Raw genomic sequence first — 23,411 nt, 5'->3', positions numbered from 1 at the left:
TAACAGCACATGCAGCTAATTGGCTTCAAAGGGAATAGGCTGAGCCCTTAGAGTTAACTCTGTTGATGGAAAGGGTTTGTCGTGTGCATGAGTGCATTTTTTTTCCAGCTCTTCCTGGGCAATGGGATTGGCATTGGCATTGAGTGGTTTGTAGGACTCAAAGGTTTGCTTTGCACTGGGGAAGGGAGCAGCAGACAGCATGGTGCTGTCAGCGCCAGCATTGCCATCTCTTTCTGTGCATTTTTACACACAATGCAAGGAAAGGCTGGTAACATCCATGTGGGCATGCACACATGGGCTTGAGGAAGGAGGGTCTCCTTTAGCTCTTGACCCCCCCCCATCTGCCACAAAGGATCCTGGTATAGAGATTAGGGTGAAAAGGGGGGAGTAATTATTAAAGGAGAGCCAAGAAGTCCCAAGCATGTGGAGCTGGTTCATGCCCATTCAGTGGCCTTCTGCTGGTACTTTCCTTCTCTTAGGTGCCATGGTGCCAGGGCAACTCACCGTGACTTAAGATGTTCCTCCAAAGATAGCGGGTCAAGGAGCACCAGGAGGAATTTTATCTGGCCCAGAAAGCCTTCAGGATTTGAAGGCTTCTCTGATTAAACCTGTTAATCCAGCGTTAAATGACGGGGAGGTAGCAGGCATGTGCATTACACACATGCACCCCCAAGTCTTTCCAGATTAGTATTCCATGTAGAAGGTCCAACCTCATCAGATTTTTTTCCTTTCTGCTTGTCTTCTGGTGATTTCTCTATTTCCCTTTTCATTAAACTGGGTTAACGGTTTGAGTTGGAAAGGGAGACTGGCAGCAAGTGACCTGTCAGTCTCCCACTTTTACTAGTAAAAATAGGAAAAAAGAGGGCCATCCTCCCTCTACTTCCTTTCCAATGAAGTAAAAACCAACCTGTAGCTCTCTCTTTTTATGTGCTTTTATGCACAGTGCAAGGACAGGCCAGCAGCCAGCAGGTTTAAATCGGGAGTCCTGGGCTGCTGCAAAGCAGATTAGAATGGGGAATAGGGGTGTGCAGGGACAGAAAGATTTGGTTTTCCTGCTTTGGAATTTCCAAAGCAGGAAAAAGAATCAGAAATAAGCTATTTCCGAAGTGGCAAGCTGCTTCGGAAACCTCCATGAAGATTTGGAGCACACCGAAACTTCCTACCCCACTACTTATTTCACCCAATGGGAGGGGGAGGAGGGGGTTTCCTCCTCCACCTCCCATCCTGCACTTCAGCTGGACAGCATGGGGATCCCTCCCGTCGAACAGCTGAAGTTTAAAGGGCCCTTTCCCTGCCGCTTGCAAGTGGCGGGAAAGGGCCCTTTCTGCGCTCCAGCAGAACGGGCCTTTTAAACTTCAGCTGGCCCTTGGGGGGATCCCCCCCTCGCAGGCCAGCTGGAGCGTGAAAAGGGCCCTTTGCTGCTTGCAAGTGGCAGGAAAGGGCCCTTTCTGTGCTCCAGCTGGCCTGTTGGTGGCAATCCCCCACGCGGGCCAGCTGAAGTTTAAAGGGCCCTTTCCCTGCCACTTGCAAGCAGCAGGAAAGGGCCCTTTTCACGCTCCAGCTGGCCTGCAAGGGGGGGATCCCCCCAAGGGCCAGCTGAAGTTTAAAGGGCCCGTTCTGCTGGAGCGCAGAAAGGGCCGTTTCCTGCCACTTGCAAGCGGCAGGGAAGGGCCCTTTAAACTTCAGCTGGTCAGCGGAGGTCAGGGATTTGAAAGTGTCCCAAAGCTTCCCAAAGCGACCCAAATTTGCTCTGGGAAGCTTTGATTCAGCACTTCTGAATCGAGGCCAGGATGCTGAACCTGATTTGGAAATCCCAAATCTTTACAAAACCCAAATCACACACCCCTAATGGAGAGGTTTTGTCCCTCATTGTGGAAAGAAACTACAAGGCACAGGGAAACATGGCATAACAGCAGGACTCAAGAGTAATAATTTATTGGCTTTGTTATCATAAAGAAGCATTTTTAAATTTTGCTTCACTATACTGGTTAGCAATTGAGTGCTTTCCTGATTGCATGCCATGCTGGCGTGCTGTGCCAGCACCACTTTGCCAGTAAGTTTTCTGCCAACACTCACCTTCTTTGGGGCTCATTGTTGTGTGAGTTTTCATGTACTTGAGGAGAAATTCATTGGACTGAAGGATTTTGGACAATGCAGTTTTTGGTTAAATGTGCAAATAGAGCCTCATTTCCATAACTCCTCCCTTGAAAAGAATAGTGAGTGCATGTGCTCTATGCAGCAAGCGACCTGTCAACCTTGCCTTGATGTGCGCCTTCCCTCAGCATTCTTTGGGGTCCATAACATGGAACCCCACTCTCAAACTTGGTGGGTCAGTGGTTTAGAGGGAAGACTATGTTCTGTGCAATTTTGGTGCTGTTGCATGAAAAGAGTGTGTGCTTGCATATGCACAGCCAACATGCACACAATGGGCTAAAACTCGAAACGTAAAAACCAAACAGATCAGTTCTAAGCTGGCATTTGCTGACCTGCAGCAAACCAGTAATGGAACAGAATTACTCCTGAACCTCCAGAACGGAAACTGAAACAGAAACTTTCTTAATGCACACTCATATTCTGGAGTATAGAAAATTCCTGGATGTAAACAAAGAGGGAACGTTTTCTGATAGGCCATTTTTACATGTGATAGGTTGTCCATTTGTTTGTTTTTTAATGCAAGGGAGCATTTAAAAGTTGTGACTTTCTCCTGCATCCTGACTGGTTCTGTCACCTGATTTTGCTGCACAATGAAAGTAGGTATGAATGGACTGGTACAGAATGAGTTTTTGTGTTCTAGCTGTTATTTCCATAGGTCTGATATAACTGTGCAGAATTCTAAATGCCCACCTTAAGAGGTCGAACAATTGTTGCTTTGGGATGTAAGGTTTTGTTTTGAAATGAGAATGTCATTCATGCTAAACCATTTATTTATCCTTGTAAAAAAAAGGCTGCCTTTTTAGTACCTTTCTGTTTGTCATGGTGGAGATGGATAGATAGATACATTAGTGAATGTGAACTGAATTGTTTCTGATTCTTTCATCTCATTTAACCTGTTTTTCCAGTAAGGAATATGTGATCCCTCTGCAGTGCAGCTGTCCCATTGATTTTGAGTTCCACATTGAGTATCTTCAGCCTCACAAAGCCTTCACCATTCATCCCACATCTGGTATGACCTTAGGCTGGAAGCATTGGTTCATTGATCTTTGAGATTATCTAGTATGTTTGTATGGAAGTGTCTAACAGAACTCTTGTTGAGCAGATCTAACCATCTAGATGGTCTCATTGCTGCAGCGATAACCTGCCCAGTTCTTCTTCTGGTTAAGTTCCACCAAGTACAATTTAGGGTGACATAATCAGACTCGGTCCACAAGGCTGCCTCTACTCAAGCAGAAGCAACTCTTCTGTAGCAGAAATGCCTCCTTGTGCTCCTGCTAAGTGGTAGAATGGATTCAAAGGCCTGCTTGCATGAGTAAGAGGGACTTCAGATCACGCAAGGGGGTTTCTTGATTTCCGCAGATTCCCCCTCCTGCAGCAACAGACCCCTGCATGTTCCAAATTGTTCCCAAGGGTGCCATGACTCTCATGATCAGCTTTTTAGTAGGCATGTGGGGTTTGCTGGTACAGAGCAGCACAAGCAGAACTCCACTTGTGATTCTCTGGATTTCACCCAGTATGTCCAGAAGTGGTTGCTGGTACAGGGAGCAAATACAGACTAAATGTATTGTTTTGAAGAGAATGAAAATAATGGGGGGAATAACTGCAGCAATAACACTGAGAAGCTTCTAAAAAGAATGAATTGTAGGGATAACTTTTTAATTTTTTGCCAATAAGTGCCACTGGCTTTTAAGCAACATGTACCATGAGCACCTTGCTTTCCAGTCATCATATCACCTTTGCCGCATCTCAAGTTGGGATCCTCAAACCCCTGGTGGTAGATAACTCCTAAACCTTCCTTGTTGCGTTTATTGTAGTAAAAATGTTGATGGTGTGACTTCATGGTGATCACAAAATCTACTTAATTTTCTCACTTATTATAGGAATAATCCCAGCTGATGGGAAAACAGAAGTGGTCATTGTATTTGTGCCATTTGAATATGGAACAGCCCAGATCAAAATCCAGTTGTGGATTTCACAATTTAATTCGAAACCTTATGTATGTGTATTCACAGGAACGTCAACTCCATATTCTAATTTAACGTACGTGTTAATTGATACTTGCTTTGAATATCTTTTCTCATCTGTGTTTCCCTGACATATCTTTCTAAAATGATGTTTCCTATTAGGGGTTTCCTGTTAAAACAGTTATATCCTGATGCATTTTCCAAGTTGGGCAAATGAACCAAAGCGAACACATCATCCCATTTGAAGATATTTTAATAAAATAAATCTTTTATTGGGCAAAGTAGCAGTAGAAGGGTGGTATTAGTGCCATTTATTTACTTGCTTGTTTGCTTACTTCATTTATACTCTAGCTTTCTCCCCAGTGGGAGAAAGCTTGCAGAATTTTCCCCCTCCACTTTATCCTCACAGCAACCCTGTGAGGTAGATTAGGCTGAGTGTGTGACTTGCCCAAGGCCACCCAGCGAGCTTCCATGGCAGAGTGGGGATTCAAACCCAGGTTTCCCAGATCCTAGTCAGGCACTTCTAACCACTACACCACACTAGCTCTCATTTCTCATTCCTTCCAGCAGTAAATGCAAGTCAGTATTTAGATAAGAATTTTTACTGGAGGTAATTAAAGAGCCTCCAAAGGACAATTAAAAATTAAAAATGAGCAAAATGTGTAGGCAGCTTACATTATCCCATACAGGTAATGACTGGGTCTATCTACACTTCCTGCTCTCCTGAGACAGAAGCGGTAGCCACCTTTGTACCATTCCTGAGGTGTTTCTGCATTTTGTGTGTGGCTACAAGATAAGAAATTCTTCATCCCAACCTTTGGCTGATACTGTGCAGGAACAGCAGTTCACGAGATCTGTGATTAGGCTTTCCTGTAAGGTGCCTCGAGCAAATGCTGGCCTCGGGCTTTGTACCAATGCAACAAGAGTCCACAGCTCAGCATCCAAGCAGTCAGAAAGCCTTTGGGATCAAGGGCTGGATCCAGTGATCCACAGATAGGACTGTGGATCTTTCCTGTGTCCCCATCCTCTTAGCAGTCTTTTCTGAACTCAGGGAAGTTTATTCCTGCATGTATTAATTTCTGTGTGTACTAATAGCCACATGGTTTGGGAGGTTGCCATGAGGAGGAAGAAGAGGGCCAAACTCCCCTTTCTTCCCTCTTCCATCAGCAAAGCTGTGCTGACAGAAATGGCTGTTAGTCGAAATGGCTCCTGTGACCACAGGAATAATTTTTTTTCTTTGATTAACAGATTGCTGTCTCCAGCCCCAGATGCTTGGTAGTGAGGGCTTAAGTAGGTATAACATTGCATGCTCAAACTCCTCAACAATTACTTGACAGTGGTTTTATGAAGAGCCTTCTATAAACTATTTGCTAGTTCTTTCTGACAGTTAATTAGTCTAGTTTTTTTCCCCTTTATGGCTGCATTAATGGTGCATTGTTGTGTTTGGTGTTAATTATTAGTAGAATGCAAGCATAAGCTTTCGGCATTATCAAAGCATATGCTAACACCAATTCCTTTGCCAGTTTCCCCCCAGCCATCTGTGCCCTGTACAATTTGTTGATGGCTTCCATTTTATTACTCACCCTTCCAAAGCTCAGGCCAGCTTAACCAAACATGTTTAAAGAGAAGGCACAAAAAGCAGTGTTTGCTTGGATTGCAAACATAAGTAAGTGAGGCATTAGCTCAAGGAAATATAAAATGATCATAGTTACAGTTTGTTCATCATGTTTCCTTTCAGCAATTTAGCAACCACCAAGGCCAGGGACTAAGAGCAAATGGGTGCTTCTTGCTTGCCAGGCAAAGAGAAGTAAAGAAATACCTCCGGTTCTAGACTCCCAACTTTTTGTGATCCACATCTCCAATACTTTCCCAAAATGTTACTGTACTTTTACTCATGGGTCTTTTTCAAAATCTAGAAAAGGAGACTTTGAGAAACAAGAAACAATTCCACGGAGAAAAACAATGGCTCCAGAAAAAGCAGTGACATGCCTAGTACAGCAGATAACACCACCAAAACGTAAATGTCCTGTACAAAAACTAAAGGTATGGAGTTGCTGAAAAAAGACCCCCTCCCCCCAAAATTATTGTTGAAATGAAGTCTCACCCATTGATTATTTTGAATGTTGTATTTTCTTTCAAAATAGAAAAGAGTCCAGTAGCACCTTTAAGACTAACCAACTTTACTGTAGCATAAGCTTTTGAGAATCACAGTTCTCTTCTTCAGATGCACAGAGAACTGTGATTCTCGAAAGCTTATGCTACAGTAAAGTTGGTTAGTCTTAAAGGTGCTACTGGACTTTTTTCTATTTTGCTACTACAGACTAACACGGCTAACTCCTCTGGATCTGTATTTTTTTTCATAGACTGTCGAATATAAAAATTTACAGTTCCCAACAGATCTGTCAAATCCCTATGCTGTGGCAACTGTTTTGATTCAGGAGCCAGGCAAACTGAAGATAAAACAGTTAAGAGAAGGTAACCACACTTGAGTGGCTGGTGTTTGTGTGGAGTGTATGATATATGGCTGTCATTTCTGGGTGTGACTGTAAGAGACAGAAATGGCAGGAAATAAACTTGATACTTGCTATGATTTTAATAAGGAATGCTTGAATTTGAGATTGGGAAAATATTAACTTTCAGGGCTGAGGGAAAGTTACAGCCTAGATATCAAAAGTGGGAGGCGAGAGAATGTGCTGTTGCATTGTTAGTTATTTTTAAGCTACTCGGTTGATCGAGAAGTCATCTCGACTTGACTCATGCAACTGTCTTCTCTCTGCTCTTACATTAACACATGTTGGTCCCCTCACCTCCATCTAGCACTCTGCCCTAAAGTTCATTTCCATCGCTCATAAATCTGACCACATGGCATCCCTCCTGAAACCCCTAGGCTAGTTCCTAGTCTTCTGCACAAGCTCTTTATCCTTAGCTTGGAAATTCTCCATTATTTGCCTGCTTTCATGTCCAGATATGTCCCTTTCTGCAACCTCTGCTTCTGCAGCTTGATTCTCCTCAGCCATTCAAAAGACTCTTTTTCCTGTAAACAATCCTTTTGCCTCCATTGCTCCTTATGCCTGCTGCTGCCTCCAGAACACCTGCCTGATGATACCTCGCTCGTTCCCTTTTCTGTGAAGCCTTTAGCACAGTCCCTAACCAATTTCAAATAAAGCCTGAGTATGTGTCATTAAAAAGAGTGCCTGTGGTTTTCATTATGTTCTTCTTTCTCCTCCTCTTTCCATTGCCTTTGTAGCTTCCTTTATGTCAATGTTTAAACTTATAACATCCTCGGGACAGGGAACTGTCTTCTTGCCCTTTATAAAACACCATACCTGCTGATGATGCCATCTAAATAAATATTAAAATTTTAACTATTTTCCAGAATGTCTGCATTCTACTTCATACCCGTGATAAAAATCACTCTTTCCTTGCATAAAAGATTTTCTGTTTCAATTTCATAGAAATTGCTCTGTACCTTCCATTTGCTCCTTACAGCAAGTTTTAGTGTGTGTTAAGATCTGAGGAAACTTTGAGAGCCTTTTTATTTATTTTATTTACTTCACTTTGGGACCCAAAGTAGTTTATGTCATTCTCCTCTCCATTTAATCTCACAACCCTGTGAAGTAGGATAAACTGAGAGTGTGTGATTGGCCCGAGGTGACCCAATGAGCTTCCATGGCAGAGCGAGGATTTGAACTTGGTTCTCCCAGATCCTAATCTAACACTTTAACCTGTACATCACACTGGCTCTCTTAAAACACAAAATGCCAGACTCTAATTAGGAATTATGACCATAATCTTTACTCCATTTCGTGGTTCAAGGTGTTATTATGATTCAGTACAAAGCAGATATGATAACTTAGACAAGTGTTTCCTGTTTTTCTGTGATGGTGGTAGTGGTAATACAGAGTGCCATCATGTCTACTTGTGGCAACCCCTGCGGGAGTTTTCAGGGCAAGAAACTAACACTATGCCTCTGCATACTGACTCTGGTCTTTGGAGGTCTCTCATCCAGTTACAAACCAAGACTGACCCTACTTAGGGCCAAGCTAGAAGTGACGAATTACACTTGAACGGCAAGTGAACAGACTCACATGTATTCCCCCCTGTTCACTTGCGCTCCACGTGATTGTGTGGAGCGGAAGTGAACAGGGAGGAATACATGTGAGTCTGTTCAGTTGCCATTCAAGTGTAATTCGTCACTTCTAGCTTGGCTCTTAGCTTCCGAGATCTGACAAGATCGGACTTGCCTGGGCTATCCATGGAGGAACCACTTAATTAATTTTTCAAATCCCAAGGAACCCCTACATTTAAAAATGCTTAAGGACCAGAAACAGTTGATGGTGGGGAGCATCATTCAGTTACTGTTAAATTATTGTCATTTGTATTGTCAGTGCTCTGTAGCAATATGAAACAAACACAGACACAATACAACTAAATATAACCTTAATAACCAAAATATTTTGAGGGATATTTGATACTTTTAATAGTATTTCAAAAAAAATTATTTAGTCCACAATTTCTTGTGGAACCCCAGATGTTGTCTGGTGGAACTTGAGAAATGCTGGCTTGGGCAATCAATTTCATAATGTCAGAGTTATTATCCTATGATAGGACTATATCTTCTTTAAACAGATTTTTGAAACAGTCTGATCTGTACAGATTTCATGTTTCAAAGTCCCCTAAAGACCAATCTAAACTGAATAGTTCAGAAGAGTTATTTTATGCACTGCTTGAATTTCCTTTCTAATACATGTTGGTACTTGTGTCCTGCAGTCTTAGGAGGGCAGAGTGATGGAGGAGCCAAAACAAGGCAGGTGAAAGATGCTGTCTTTGAGTTGAAAGTCAAGCAGGGTGTCCAGGAAGAGGAAATAAATCAGCTTAAATGGTGAGAGATGCCTTGCATTGTGCAAGAGGGGAGAAATGAATTTAATCACTTGGAATGTACCAAGTCCTTGATACTTACTGAATATGTTACTTTGTACCCAGTTTGTATCTGATTATGAGTAGTACAAAGAAGATCACAGTGTTCAGGTTTTAAAAAATGTTTTCTTGCTCTGTAGCTGAAAAACAAATATCACTGATAAAACGTTGGATCACTGGTCTACAGATTGTTCATGTGCTAATATAAATGGCTTTAGGCTGTATTGCAAACAATAAGGTTAAGAAAAACAATCCAGCCAAAATTCTTAATTTCAGTGGGGCACTCTGTGCATTTGCTGAAATGAGCCCTGATTCAACAAAATTTGTGCTGGAATAAATTTTGGTAGTCTTTAAGGTATTACTGGACTCTTGTTTAATAGGAGAAAGTTAAGCATGCAGCATTGGCGTCTGCAACTCCCGTCTGCTAAATGAGGAGTCTTGCTCTTGTTACTTCTTCTGGAACGAGATTCCTCACTTGGCAGAAGGTAGTTGTGAGATCCAACCCATATTTATTTCTTACATTCAAATTAATGGAAATTAAACATTTCTAAGTTTGATTGGATCTTGCTCATGTCCATTTATTCTGAAACGTATGTGTACAATATGATAACTGGTCCAAATCAGCACAGTGTGTAGCCATCTATGGTCTACTTGTGTTCTGTATTTGATTGAAAACATGTGATGACATAGTGATGGCAGGCAAGTCCTTATGGTCTAAGCAGATGGGAGATTAATGATTGGATCTCCAAGCATTTGTACCTAAAAAAACATGTTTGGAATACTGGAATAGTGACTCTAGAGAGGAAGTGTTTAACCCTCTCTGTTCTTCCAGTGTAACCCCTCCAAATTACCTCTAGCCCTTCTTGGATGGGATAGGACAGCAGGCATAACTGTTCCCTTCCTCCACAACAAGCCTAATAGTAGCTTCAAGATGTGGTGGGGAGGAGCTGGTGACTTAGGCCTAGTTTTAAAATGACAGTGGCTGAGGCAAAAGAACTCACCCAGGGAGTTTGCACACTTGCAATATTCCCTTTAAACTTGACCGCTATCCATATAAAGCAGTGTATTAGCACACTTCACCAGCATCACATTTAAATCAAGCCATCAGTTGGGGAAATGGTCTGGGGAAAAGTTTTGAACTGCTGTTCCAATCTAGGTCTAGATTCTTGATTACAAAACTCACAAATCACATCTGTTTTGGCCCTAGAGGTACATGCTCTGCAAAATCTGCAGCAGTTTTGTATCAAGTTGATTTCATCCATATGGATTGTGGAAGCATTATTTGTTTGTTTGTTTTGGCTGAGTGGGATTTCTAAATGAAAAAATTATTCTCCATTTTAAATGCAGGCAAGTTCACTTAGGGAAAGATCCAATGTCTTTGGTTCTTCATGATCAGGTTCTGGAAGATCGGCAGAGAGCTGAAGAGCAGTACCTGGTTAGAATATCTCCTCATTTTTAAAATTACTGTATAGGATTATAATTTCACATAGTAGTTGGCCCTGCTTAGGAGAACAGCTCCCACTATCTGTGGTAAGGAAGGTGAGGCCTACCGGAATGGGAGGGGTGGGTCTCTCACCTGGTGCTCTTATATTGAGATTTTTGAATAAAGTACCGTTATCAGTATTTTGATGATCTGAATAGTGCAGACCCTGTCTTCAGAGATCACATGTAATGTTTAAAGAAAATAGAAGATCAGGCAGGGAAGGGAGCTATCTATACTATTGGTAGAGGGAGAGTACTGTGACATGATAAAAACCAACCAGTTGTGACTTACAGGTTTTCAGGACTTTGCTGTAATTATTGCAGTTCCATTGCCTATAATTATTGAACAGTATCTATAAAGTGCAGAGTTCGTTTTATCAAATATAAATCATGGTCCATTGACATATAGTAACGGTCCAGTGACAAATAGTAAATTTTAGGAGACTTTTGTTCATATCTCAGTGCAATTATCAGCTCACTTGAGGGAGTTTTGTAGGTTTATTAGAAATAGTTATATTTCGTTTGGTAGCATAGTTACTCAGTCAGAAGCATTTTCCTCCAATATGCAGTAATTAAATCTTAGGCAATTAAATTGTAGAAAAATAGAACTTGCAGTTTATTGAGATAGCTTCCATTCACAACAATATCCTGTAAAAGAAAGAAAGAGTCCCAGTGTAAAGCATTACTTTCCCTGTACCACAGCCAACTAGTTCAGCATGATGGCTTCATGAGTGTGAGAGGGAAATTCCCCATTGCAGGGGTGAGAGAGGTAGATGCAGCCTTTCTGTTTGGAGGCCACAAGGTGTGAGAGAGAATCTCTCAAAGGAAACAGAGAGAGAGAGGAGGAAGTGTTTTCACCTTAGACAAAGAGAAGCAGCAGCTTACTTATCAAGAAAGTAACTTAGAGCCAAAACACACGAGAAGAAATACCTAGATTCAGCACGTGTTCTCTTACCTCAAGGTTTGCCGGGATCTGTAGGCATCCTGGAAGCTTAAAGTTTAGCATTTACAGAGCAGCAGGAAGGGAAATACAGGCGCCTGTATTTCCCTTCCCCTTCCTGCTGCTCTGTAAATGCTAAACTTGTTCTCTTACCTCAAGGTTTGTTGGGAAGTGCAGGTGTCTTGGCAGCTTAAAGTTTAGCATTTACAGAGCAGCAGGAAGGGGAAGGGAAATACAGGCGCCTGTATTTCCCTTCCTGCTGCTCTGTAAATGCTAAACTTTAAGCTTCCAGGACGCCTACAGATCCCGGCAAACCTTGAGGTAAGAGAACACGTGCTGAATCTAGGTATTTCTTCTCGTGTGTTTTGGCTCACATACACACAGAGAGACAGACATACAGCTTCCGTCTCCCCCTCCAAATGTCTAAGGCATACTGAGTCACCTGTCGTAACAATTTTGAGCCCTCAACTCAAAACTGCTATAAAACAAAACTGCTTTTTTAATCATTTATTGGGAAGGGGCTATAAAAATTTAAACACTTTGTCTAGTTAAAAAATGATCACTTAAGACTTGGCACTGCAGCTCACTCATACACCTTTTAATAAATTGTTCTGACAGGGCTGTGTGTGGGTTTGGGGGGTTAGAAGCCATGGCATGGAGCACCTGACCATTGTGGCCTACTTGCACTATAAAGCTTCCTGGAAAATCTACACAATGCAATCCTAAGCAGAGTTAAAACTTTCTGAGCCCATGGACTTTAATGGACCTAGAAGGGTGTAACTGTGTTTAGAATTGCACTGCTTCTGTTTTACTTAGCATTAAATGTAAGACTGTTTAAGGATCAATTAATATACTGATACAGATCTATTTTTAATGATGCCAAGCTAGATTAAAAGAGGAGATCCCGTTATGAAGGTGGAGTTTCAAAGGAAGAAAGTAGAAATCTCTGTCAAGCGTGTCCTCCGAATGGTCCAGGAGGTATGTTATTGCATCAGAGACTAATGTTGGATGAGGACTACAGCAGAAAGAAAGAAGCTCTTTGCATTCATGTCAGGCAATCCAAGTAAAGTTGTCCCGTGTCTTTTGTTGATGTCTCTCGTTAGGGAAATTGTGGGGAGAAGTGCCCATGTACTTGGGGATTTTATCTGATAGAGTGGGTGTGCGTCTTAAATGATTGACACAGCAGTAGATTAAAGAGAATTCATAACTGATTGCTATTTAGAGATGGTTGATAAAGAGTCAGTGAGAAAGAAAGGACCCATATTGTTGATCATTTGGTTACAACTGCAATCCAACTACGCTTACTTCAAAATAAGTTCCACTGGGATCCTTGAAGTGGATGTGTATAAAATTGCATTTTGGATGTTGTTCTCCAGTCTAAATATGCTGCTGTTAAGGAGAAATTGAATTCATTCCAAAGATTTACTTCTACTTTTTCCATGCTGTGTAGTGCCCAAAATTTGAGCCTACATTTGATCTCCTCCTCAACAACCCTTGGGACCACAGACACTGGAATCTGCGACGGTTCCGGCAAGCTGCTCGAAAGGTACTAAAACAAATTGCCTCAGGTAAATATATATGAGTACATTTGCATCAGTATATGCATATACGTACTGTGCAGGCATAGTTTTCATTTCTGAGGCCTTCTCAGTTTTGCTGGGCAATTCATAAAATTTTATAGAAAATATAACATTCTTTAAAATAAAATGAAAAATCCATTTGGTCTAATGTCTGTTGTGAAGCTGTAGCCCTAATGGATGATAAGACATCTCCCTGCCCACAAAAATTCTCATTCATTTTGTGAGGAAAAAGTATCTCTGTTGTGAAAAGTCTCTATATGCACTTAATAGAGGAAATTGTTAATTTTTAAACCATAAAATGAATGTGAAGAAAAATATTTTCATTTGCAAATACTGATGTCTTGGATAGGTTTCAGACCTGCACTTCTTTATAAAAACAGAGTCCCAACATTAAGAGTTCATTCTTTCCATTCTAGAGTTATCAAATGCCCATCAAAGAATCAAAGTTGAGAAAAGAAACTGTAAATGCTAATATTCCAAATCTCACTTCAAAGACTAGTGCTGAAAGTTTATTTAACAGTTTTCCTTCAGTTTTAAATAATTCTTCCAGGTTCTGCTTCAGTGTCGCCTAAAGCGCCAGCTAAATGTACTATTTGGACTACGTAGAACTAGTGATCAAGAGGAAGAAACATTCGTATCAGGTAAATAGAAGTAACTCGAGATTATGAAAAAGAATTACTGCAGCCCAGAGAAGATGTCTTAATCATCAGTTTAAAGCCACATTAATGTAGGCGGTTTACATAGTGAAAATCCTGAGCAGAGTTGCCTCATGGCCATGGGCGCTTAGACTGGATTAACTCTGCTTAGGGTTTCATTGTTAGTATTCAACAGCTATTCAGTATTTAACAATAACTAATATTCAACAACTAGTATTCAACAGCTAGAACATCCTTCCATAAGATTGCTTCCATCATTTGGCCTGTCCTGTAGCAGGTGGGGTACAACAGCACAAGCACTGTGGAATCAAGCAATGAGGACACGAAGCCATCTGCTGTGGTCCCAGAAAAATCATTGGTTCCCACTGAGGTCTTCAAAGAGTTTCTGTTGGGGGACATTTTCTCTCTAGTCAGTGGGATCAAGGTGACAGCAGGGGTTGTGTCACTCCCCTGTACTTGCTACACTCACGAGCTTTAGCATTCATACCAAGTGTTTGTCCTGATTCAGCAGGAAGTAGCAGTGTTAGAACAGTCAGCACAGCTGCCATAGATGAGAGTGATAAGAAAGTGCCTTTTCTGTTGACTGCACATCGCATCCTGCCTTTTGAATTTCCCACTTACAATCCACTTCGATGGGCTGATGAACTGGTAAGTACTATCACAATGGCACCAGCAGTGAACACATTATATTGTTGAAGGCTTTCACGGCCGGAGAATGATGGTTGTTGTGGATTTTCCGGTCTGTATAGCCGTGGTCTTGGCATTGTAGTTCCTGATGTTTCGCCAGCAGCTGTGACTGGCATCTTCAGAGGTGTAGCACGAAAAGACAGAGATCTCTCAGTGTCAATGAACACATTGTTTTTAATGGTGCAGTGATTAGAGTGTCTGACTTGAATTCCCATTCTGCCATGGAACCTCGCTGAGTTACACTGGACAGTCACTTTACCTTCCTCCTCAGGGGGGGTTTATTTATTTTATTTGTTTACATTACTTCTAGTCTGCCTTTCTCACTGAGACTCAAGGCAGATTACAAATAAACAAATAGGGTACGAATTGCAGAAATCTGATAACTAGCAGAAATCTGATACTGAGCTGAAACAATGGTGAAACTAAACATAAGCAATTTAGCATGACATATTCAACAACATGGAAACTACTCAGTAGGAGCATATTTGCAGCAACACACAGTATGAAGTAGCATAGTCTACAGTCCCTATCCCTTTACCAGAATATCTCTCCGAACCATTTCCTTACAGCACAGCTCTCTGTAAGGTCAAAATAGTCAAGGAGAATTACGTTGTAAGCCACTTTGGATCCTCCACTGGGGAGAGAAGCAATGTATATGTATCTTAAAATACATGTCCAGCATGTGTTTTCATTTGACTTGGGAAGACAGCTTCCTGTGGTTTCACATCTGACATAGGCAAGACTGTCAAATCCAGTTTGTTAGCACTAGAAAAAAGTGGGGAGAGTCTTAGCCCAGGGGAACTTAAAGACTAATGAGATCTATTTTAGCCTAACTGCAGCAACTGGAGTAGAGGATCAAAGGGTCAGAAGACAAAGGATAATAAGGAGCAAAAGATAGAAAGGAATACCCTTCATTGTAAAAATAAGGTTTTTGGATCCGAGAGGGATGGAGATGCTTCTCTAGAACTTAACCATCTACTGGGGGACAGAGGAGCTCCTACGGGATCTCTGAGTGGAAACAACGGGAACCCCAGGGAGCCAGTTTCTCATAAGCCACTGCTCCCATGGGCAAGGAAGGAAGTACAGTACGAAGGCATGGGGCCTACCAGATTGCTGTACATAGCCCTTCTTCTGCAGCCGTAGAAGGGCCAGCACTGGGTGGGGTAACTCTGGATATTTAGGATCGCTGTTGGTGGGAGTGAATTAGATCATCGCAGACACCACACCTTTCATTGCAAGCCTTTGTCCCTTACCTGTGGCATCCTTGGAAATGGCAGCAAATGCAATGTGGTGCAGCCAGTTGTTTGTATTTCCTTGCTATCTCTTTTCCCAGTGTAAGCGTCCCTCTCTGTCGTGCATGACATTAAACTAGTAATTGAATGCATATGGATTTATTTTCCCGAAGTGTTTGTGAGTAAATATAGTAAATAAAGCAAAGAAGAAAAGTTATTAAATGTGCAAAATGCATGCCAGCCTGCTTCATGCTGGATGATGAGCAAAAATTGGCTGTCAACATATATACTGTATTTTTTCAGCTACCTGAAGTTCTTGGTACAGTTCCTGTCAAGTCTGTTGAAGCTGAGATTAAACAACTTCACCACTTCTTTGAACTAAAGGTTAGATACAATCGCTCACTAATCCCTGGGTTGAATCCAGGCTAAATTGACAATTTCCAGTGATTCCCCCTTCCCTTGACCCCCAGGAACAGAATTTCATGGAGAGCAATGTGCTGCAGTGGGACAGGGAAAGCAGGAAAGTTCAGTTCTGCTGATGGAAAATGTAGTCTCAATCCAACCCTTGTCTGGTGTTTTCCTTAATGTGGTTTAAAGGACAAAGCAGTAAAGGTTGGCAACAGCATGCTCAGAAGTGGATAAGTGGCTGTGACATGTTTCTAGTTTTACTAGATCTTTTTTATTTTTTAAACAAAGCTTGAATATTGGGTGGGAGCGCTGATTTAAAAGTCTTTCCTCTATGTCTGGTTACTTGCCGTACATGGTACAATTTGACTAAGTCCAAGTATTTAGATCTGGACCAGTGGAGACTTTTTAGAGGCCATGGGACTAAATTTCTCTGCAGGCAAGTATCCTGTCTTGACTGAGTTGTAGAGAGGGATAATAGTGATCTCCTTAGCCCTATAGCAAATCTCCCCTATGCACGAATCAACTTAAGTCATTTTGTACCAGTGCATAAATTTGGATCAGCTGATTTTCAGATTTCTTCTGTCTTCACATGATGTACAATGAAACTTTTGAATCGACCTCTGCAATTGCATAGATAATACAATCAGATTTAGCTTGAATAGCTTAAGGGGTGCTGGAAAACTGGGTAAGCATCTCCTGTACTCTGTATGAATGTTGATAAGGATAGTTTCACTAGATTCTTAAGAACGTCTTCCTTGCTATATTTTCCCCCCTTTGATCCCAGGTCCCTCAGCATTACAGGCTTATGGCATATCAGCCGTTCTGTGTACATCATGCAGCAATCAGCTACAAAGCTCCAAAGTATTCTCAGACTCTGAGGAAGGGTGCAGAGGTAACTAATTGGTCCAGTGTCATCTCTTTGCTTTAAAAAATGAGTTTCAATCTTTTATGTTCACTTTTACTTATTTAAACATTTCCACTCTGCTTTTCTCCCCATTGGGGACTCAAAGCAGCTTACAAGCACAACAAATATATTATAGACAAATAAGAAAATATATACAATACAGTTTCAATATCCTGGGCTAGCCATGGGTCCACTGGGATGACTCACTCAGAACCATAGGCTGAAAGCCAAAGACCAAAACCCCTTTAGCTTTCCCCCTTTGACACTCATTTCTGGCTGTGTCCTGATTTAAATACCTGTAACGAAGGGAGCAGAGATATTTCCAAGAACCACCCACCTCCCCCGCCATCCAGTGATGGAACAAATGCAAAACAAAAACTTCTTTCCTAAACATATGCTTTCTTGCTTTCATCAGGAAGAGCTGATCCCAGTACTGCCTGCTTCTGAAGAGACACTGCGCCTTGCCTTGTTCCAGTCAAAAGAGGATGAATCCTTGGAAATAGAAACCTCCCTCTTAAACCTTAAAGCTCCTGAGCATTTGCTTCATTCTCCACAAGAACATCCACTTCAAATTTTTGTAAGTATAAAAAAAGTGCGAGTTGAGTAAATACCCCTTTAGGAAGGAGAACATAGTATGTAATTAATATTGTTGATGGAGAATCTTAGAGTGATTACCTTGAATCTGTTACACATTCACACGTGCTTGGGCCTCACTCATTGATGGTATATCAAAATGAAGATACTTCTACAACAGTCTGTTGCAGAAGGCGCTGCCTTAAATGGAGTCAGTTCAGTGGACCATTTCATCCAGGACTGATTGGCCACAATTCTCCCCCTGTGTTTTTGCTGTAACAATTCTCCATGGTCAGGTCCTTCCTTCTCTTGCTGGGATGCGCAAATTGGCCAAGCTTCCCACAGGTTCAGGTTAAGAAGGATGCAGACATTAAACATTGCTACAGGTCCTCAATACAGGGAGGCATTATTGTCATCATGGAATGTATCCTTGGGCTGCAGCAATTTCCTGCTTATTTATTAGTTGTCTGCTCATTGAGTTCAAAAGAAGTGAGGATTGTCACAAGACTCAGACAGATTTAAGAAAGAAGTCTAAAATGTGTGTGATGGATCTGCTCATGTAGCTCAGAATTTTCTTATTCAGTATCACTATTTTCTGTTCAGAATCCCAGCCCAGGACTGCATGAATTCAAGCGGCCCCTTGCTTATTCAGAAAGCAGCATTGACTATCACCTTTGCCCTCATCCAAAATATGCACTCACCAGGAAATACCCGCTGAAGTCCAGTGTTCTGACTACACAAAAGAATTTTCTCCATCCCAAGGTAAGATTCTCTGAAGACCATGATACCACCAGAGCCCTAACAACTGAAAGTACGTCTCTTCGGACTAGCAAAAATGGTCAGCGCCTTGTTTTGATGGGTGTGGCTGCTGTCATTTCAGGAAGTCATTTGTGGCATAACTAACTGGAGAAAATTCCCACCGGTTATTCATTCAACCTTACCCAATGTTCCTGCTCTGAACAGCACAATGGTACCTTTCTGGTAAGAAAGACACATCATGTTTGTCAAAACATTGTTGTTTAGAAGATCTGCATTGATAGATGACTGGAAGCAGTTGGTTTTCTGGGAGGGTGCTGAAGATCCTTGCTGAGAAGTTTCTGGCTATTGGCAAGTGACTTCTTTTAGTTATGCAGTACCTCATCTAAGCAGAGACATGATGAGATTAAAGCCAAGTTTGGACATTTATTCTAGCTGATTAATTGGCAGTGACTGCATGATTTAGGCATGTGGCACGGGGACTGTGTTTTGGCTGAATTGGACTCTCCAGCTAGGTCAGAGAGCCAATGTGATGTCTGACTAAAATTGAGGAACCCCATGTTCAGGCCCCCACTCTGCCAGGAAGCTCACTGGGTGGCCTGGAGTTAGTCACTCAGCCATGTACCCCGTTGGAAGCTCCTTGGAGAAAGGATGAGATTAAAAGAATGTGATAGACACAGGTGAGGGAAGGGGGAGATGGTTGATGAGCAGACCAAGGAACTTACATAGTGCTGAAAGCTGATCGGACTGACTCAGGTACTTGGGACAAAGGGCTATGAGCACAACGCGCTGTGCTTTATAGAATTTGACTGTTAGGTGGAAGCGAAAACAGATTAAACACAGAAAGATGCATGTTGGATGTAAGGAGGGTAATGGAATAGATGTGCTGCTCTCCTTGCTCTTGTTTTGCTTTTTGTTCAAAAAATTAATATTGCTTTTTAAAAAATGCTGCCATCATGTAAATACAGAGTCCTTTATGACATGTTGTTTGTTTATGTATTTGCTGACTTTACACAAAAGCAAAGGAAGAGCAAAAGAGACAACATTGTGAACAAGCAGGATGACATTTATCATATTCTCTTCTTAACCCTTTGTCATGGTTGTGTTTCCCACAGCACTGACCCTTATAATGCAGACATACTTCCAAAAGATGTACCTTCTATTTTGGATAACTTACCAGAACAAGATAAGGACAATATCATGGATGAGTAAGTTTGCTTTCTAGGATTTGCATTTTGATTTCACACAGCCATACATATCTGACAAAGTTCCAGAGGATCTTTGCACCCTCTCCCCCCTCCCCTCACCACCTATATATCTCGGGCCAGTTTCTTCATACCCTCCATGCATCTGATGAAGAGAGCTGCAGTTCTCAAAAGCTTATGCTACAATAAAGTTGGTTAGTCTTAAAGGTGCTACTGGACTCTTTGCTATATCTGACAAAGTAAGCTACGATTCATGCAAGCTTGCAGCTGGGAAAATTTTGTTGGCCTTTAAGGTGCTACTGGACTCAAAGTTTATTCTGCTACTACAAACTAGCACGGCTGCCCTCCTGATCCAATCACATATGTATGCAAACAATGCCAAGCAAGCAGAATTGCTTTTGCATGCCCAGCACTTACTTGTGAATGGGGGAAAATAATTGGCAATCAATTTGCATTCTCTTTTTAAAAACAGCTTCAAAATTAAGTGGATGTCAATGTATTGATTTTTAGAGATACTGGCGGGGAGGCTACTGTGGTACTTGCACCCAAGATGATAAAAGCTGAATTTCCACAGACTGACCACTCAATCAATGATAAAAATAAAACACAAAAAACAGGAAGGTAAGAGACCATTCAGAAAACAGGCAAGGAACTTGTGCTCTGACTCCCAAACTACTGCCCACAGACTATGTACTAGCCTCAGCCTCTTTAGTTGCCTGAATGAACTTTTGCCTATCATCCTACATCTTGAGTGTTGCAAATGGATATCTTTAGCATTCCGTGAATGCCTTGAATAGAGAGTGCTATCTTAATCAATAATCATTATGAGTGTTTTGCTTGCAGCAAAGAAACAGAAGGATATGAGATTTTATTGGACTCCCTGTTGGTAAGGTAGGCTAGTTTTCAAGCTGCTTAGAATTATTCTGCTTGAAGAAGGGGTCTGTGCACTTTGAAAGCTTGCTGCACCACCAGTATTAAATCAAAGACTGCTTGGATTTCTGTAATGAAGTATTTGTAATGACAAAGGAAACTGATTTACTGTATGTGCATTTGATTAAGATATTCTGTTCTTATAGCCAAGCTATATGTTTGTAGTGCGGTTGACAAAGCAGCGAAGATAATGGTGAGAAGTAGTTCTGTCAGTACGTTCCTCTGGAAATGAGTTGTGCAAGATTATCAGTGCAGTCCTAAACTGACTGACTTGCTGCTAAACTCATTGACTTCAGTAGATTTAGAAGGTTGTAACTCTGTTTAGGATTGTACTGTTTGACTGAAATCTATGCACACTTACCTGCAAATCCTATTGAAATCAATTCTGAGTAGGTCTGGGCTGTTAATAAACTTGTAGTAATTAAGAATTACTTTTTGTTTCTAGTGACACAAATGCAGACCTTAAGCATGCTTCCTACATATCTATGAATACTTCTGTACCTGTTTCCCGGTAAGTGATTATATAACTTAAAACAGCATTGATATTTCAGTTGATTTGTGCTTTGTAGAATGCTAAATTGTAGTCAGTGGACTTAGAAAGATTTCCCATTTATTTGGGCTTTATGATAGGGGAATAATGATCATCATAGAATCACAGAAAATTAGGAGGGATCTAAATATGACCTACTTCTACCTTTTTTAAATAGTTCAAGATACAATAGATCTCAAGTATAAAAATAGGTAAGCGTATCACATCATACTTTGGATATGTGCATGTCTTCCATTCTGGATCAGATGTTTTAGTACAAATTTTGGTGAAATATCCAAAGTTTTGATAGTCTCGCCTTTTAATTTTTTTGAAGGTTTCTTGTCCTTAGGTTTATATAAAAAAACTTGGCAGGTGGAGGAAGAAGGAGCCAGTGGTTAGTAAAGGACCCCATAAGTATTGAATGAGACTTCCAGTGCTCAAGAGAGCCCGGTTCATGCACTTGTACATGTCCCCGTCCCTGTCCATGACCCTCAGTTCCTTTCCCAGACTTGCACAAGCATTGCCCTGCGGTATACTATATCCGTCACACCACTGCCCCATTCTCAGCATCTGATTCTGCGGAAATCCACATTTCAAAAGGGAAATAAATGAGAAAATATAAGTAACATTTTTACAAATGTCCTTCATTTGTGCAACACAAATTTCTGACTGAAGAATTTGGGCTGCTTGATTTCCAATATATATCACCATACAACGTAACATAGAACAAAAGAAAAATTATTCAGTTCCTGAACAGGAAAAGTAAAGAACTTTGGGAATGCCAAATGTGCATCGGAGGCAAAATATAAAGCTTTTATCATAAGCACCATTGCTCATTGCAGTTGTGACAAGAAAGGAACTGGAGACCAAGTAGGCAAGGTGATGAATTTTAGTCCTAACTGGTAGCTATGGACAAACTGAGTTTCTTGATGTGAAATCCAGATTAGCAAAACAGATCTCTGTGGATGTTAGGACAAAACCACATATTATACAGAGGTAAACGCTAGTTGACCACAGCACTGACTCTCCAGGAGGAACCTTGGCTCATCCTGGATCCCATCATGGGTTTCTGTACCACAAGCATGTTTGCAAACACTTGCTTATCACATTCACTATTTACTAATTTAGATGTATGCTTTAGGAGAGCATCTAAAATATGATATATGAAATAGCCTTCTTGAAAGATACGTTACTGTTTTGGGCTGACCCTTTAGGGTTTAATGTATGTATACTAATATATACTAAGACTGTATACTTTAGTGTATACTAGGACTGGAAATGTTTTGTGTGTGTGCGTGAGTGTACCAATCCATTCTTTTGTTTTCTGAGAATGCTTTTGGGCACTTGCAGAAACAGCTGAGGGTCCTCAACCGTATTAAGCCTGTGGGCACTTTGGGGATTCTGAGAGAGGGTAGTGAGGCGCCCCCATGGGAGGCAGGATCAATCACAAAATGGCTACTCAGGGAAGCAATTACAGAATGTTGGGAGATTCCAAATCAAGCACCTTCCAATGAAGGGTGTAGGTGTTTTCCATTGGACACTCCCTGCGGACCAAAGGTGCTTCCTATGGACTTCTGAAGCACCTCCTGTTTCAATGAGTTGAAGGTAGCCAGGACTGGCTGTTAGCTTTGTGAAAGAGGTGTTTGGGGAAAGAAACAAAAAGCCACCAGGAAGCCTATTGGTAGGTATCCCTGAACCCATGGGTGCCCCATTGGGAATCACTACCCTGGGTGATATAAGATTAAGAGGGACCTCTGGGTGGGGAAATCCAGCCATAACGCTGCTCAGCAGGTCATCTTAATTTATTTGAAGAGGACCCTGTTTCCTCTAGCTGATCCACAAGCAACTACTGAACTTTTTCTTTATCCCTTTGCAGAGACGTGAGAGATACTCTGAACTGGTATTTTCAAGCTCAGAGTAACGTATATGGTCGAAGGATGCACGAAAACCTAGAGAAACTGAAAGAAAAAGCCATCCAGAAACACCTAATTCTGGATTAAGTGCTGTCTCTCTGGCAGCTCTATGTGAAGGTTTTCCAACATTTCGTGTAGCCTGGCTGTGGTGGAGGGAGGGGACAGATTATAGGAGAATTGGGAAGGGAGATCCACCTTGCAAATTCCTTCCATTGGCAGGAACTTGAATCTGTTTTCAGTTGATACTCCTGAAAACTGGTTGTGGATTAGCAGGGTTTGGAGGTTATCTTTGCCTATACAGATTGGGAGGGATGGTGACTGGGTAAAAAATCTGAAGTAACCAATAAATATCAATGATTGCCTGCTGATTTACTATCACACGCAGTATAGTAAAGTTATCTCCAAAAGTCCCCATGACCTCTCATGTTGATATGTATATATATACTTATATATTTGCCTATATACAAGCTTACTGCTTAGCTTGCATGTATAGACCCTTGTTCACTGTAATGAATTATTTTTATATCTCTTTATGTACAGAGAATATTATTGCTTTAAAATAAAATGCAGATAAATTGTTA

The 23,411-nt window shown here is 41.3% G+C and overlaps 1 protein-coding gene across 2 annotated transcripts in view; it reads left to right on the top strand.

The window, feature by feature from the left end:
- Window positions 1-23,411, top strand: part of CFAP221 (cilia and flagella associated protein 221) — a 31,167-nt gene extending 7,756 nt beyond the window's left edge. Inside the window, exons 7-25 of one of the 2 annotated variants that reach the window (XM_054971921.1) lie at window positions 3,060-3,163; window positions 4,035-4,194; window positions 6,035-6,161; window positions 6,482-6,593; window positions 8,889-9,000; window positions 10,383-10,470; window positions 12,346-12,435; window positions 12,908-13,003; window positions 13,588-13,678; window positions 14,205-14,341; window positions 15,916-15,996; window positions 16,805-16,912; window positions 17,340-17,501; window positions 18,101-18,259; window positions 18,378-18,478; window positions 19,369-19,461; window positions 19,969-20,079; window positions 20,834-20,899; window positions 22,794-23,411. In XM_054971921.1, the coding sequence (XP_054827896.1) occupies window positions 3,060-3,163; window positions 4,035-4,194; window positions 6,035-6,161; window positions 6,482-6,593; window positions 8,889-9,000; window positions 10,383-10,470; window positions 12,346-12,435; window positions 12,908-13,003; window positions 13,588-13,678; window positions 14,205-14,341; window positions 15,916-15,996; window positions 16,805-16,912; window positions 17,340-17,501; window positions 18,101-18,259; window positions 18,378-18,478; window positions 19,369-19,461; window positions 19,969-20,079; window positions 20,834-20,899; window positions 22,794-22,917 (2,122 nt within the window). In that variant the 3' untranslated portion in view covers window positions 22,918-23,411. Of the gene's footprint in view, window positions 1-3,059; window positions 3,164-4,034; window positions 4,195-6,034; window positions 6,162-6,481; window positions 6,594-8,888; window positions 9,001-10,382; window positions 10,471-12,345; window positions 12,436-12,907; window positions 13,004-13,587; window positions 13,679-14,201; window positions 14,342-15,915; window positions 15,997-16,804; window positions 16,913-17,339; window positions 17,502-18,100; window positions 18,260-18,377; window positions 18,479-19,368; window positions 19,462-19,968; window positions 20,080-20,833; window positions 20,900-22,793 lie in introns of both variants that reach the window. The other variant, XM_054971920.1, reaches the window with a different exon arrangement.

This window comes from Eublepharis macularius, chromosome 2 (assembly GCF_028583425.1).
Source record: "Eublepharis macularius isolate TG4126 chromosome 2, MPM_Emac_v1.0, whole genome shotgun sequence".
NCBI lineage: Eukaryota > Metazoa > Chordata > Lepidosauria > Squamata > Eublepharidae > Eublepharis > Eublepharis macularius.
This window is presented reverse-complemented; position numbering and strand designations above follow the sequence as displayed.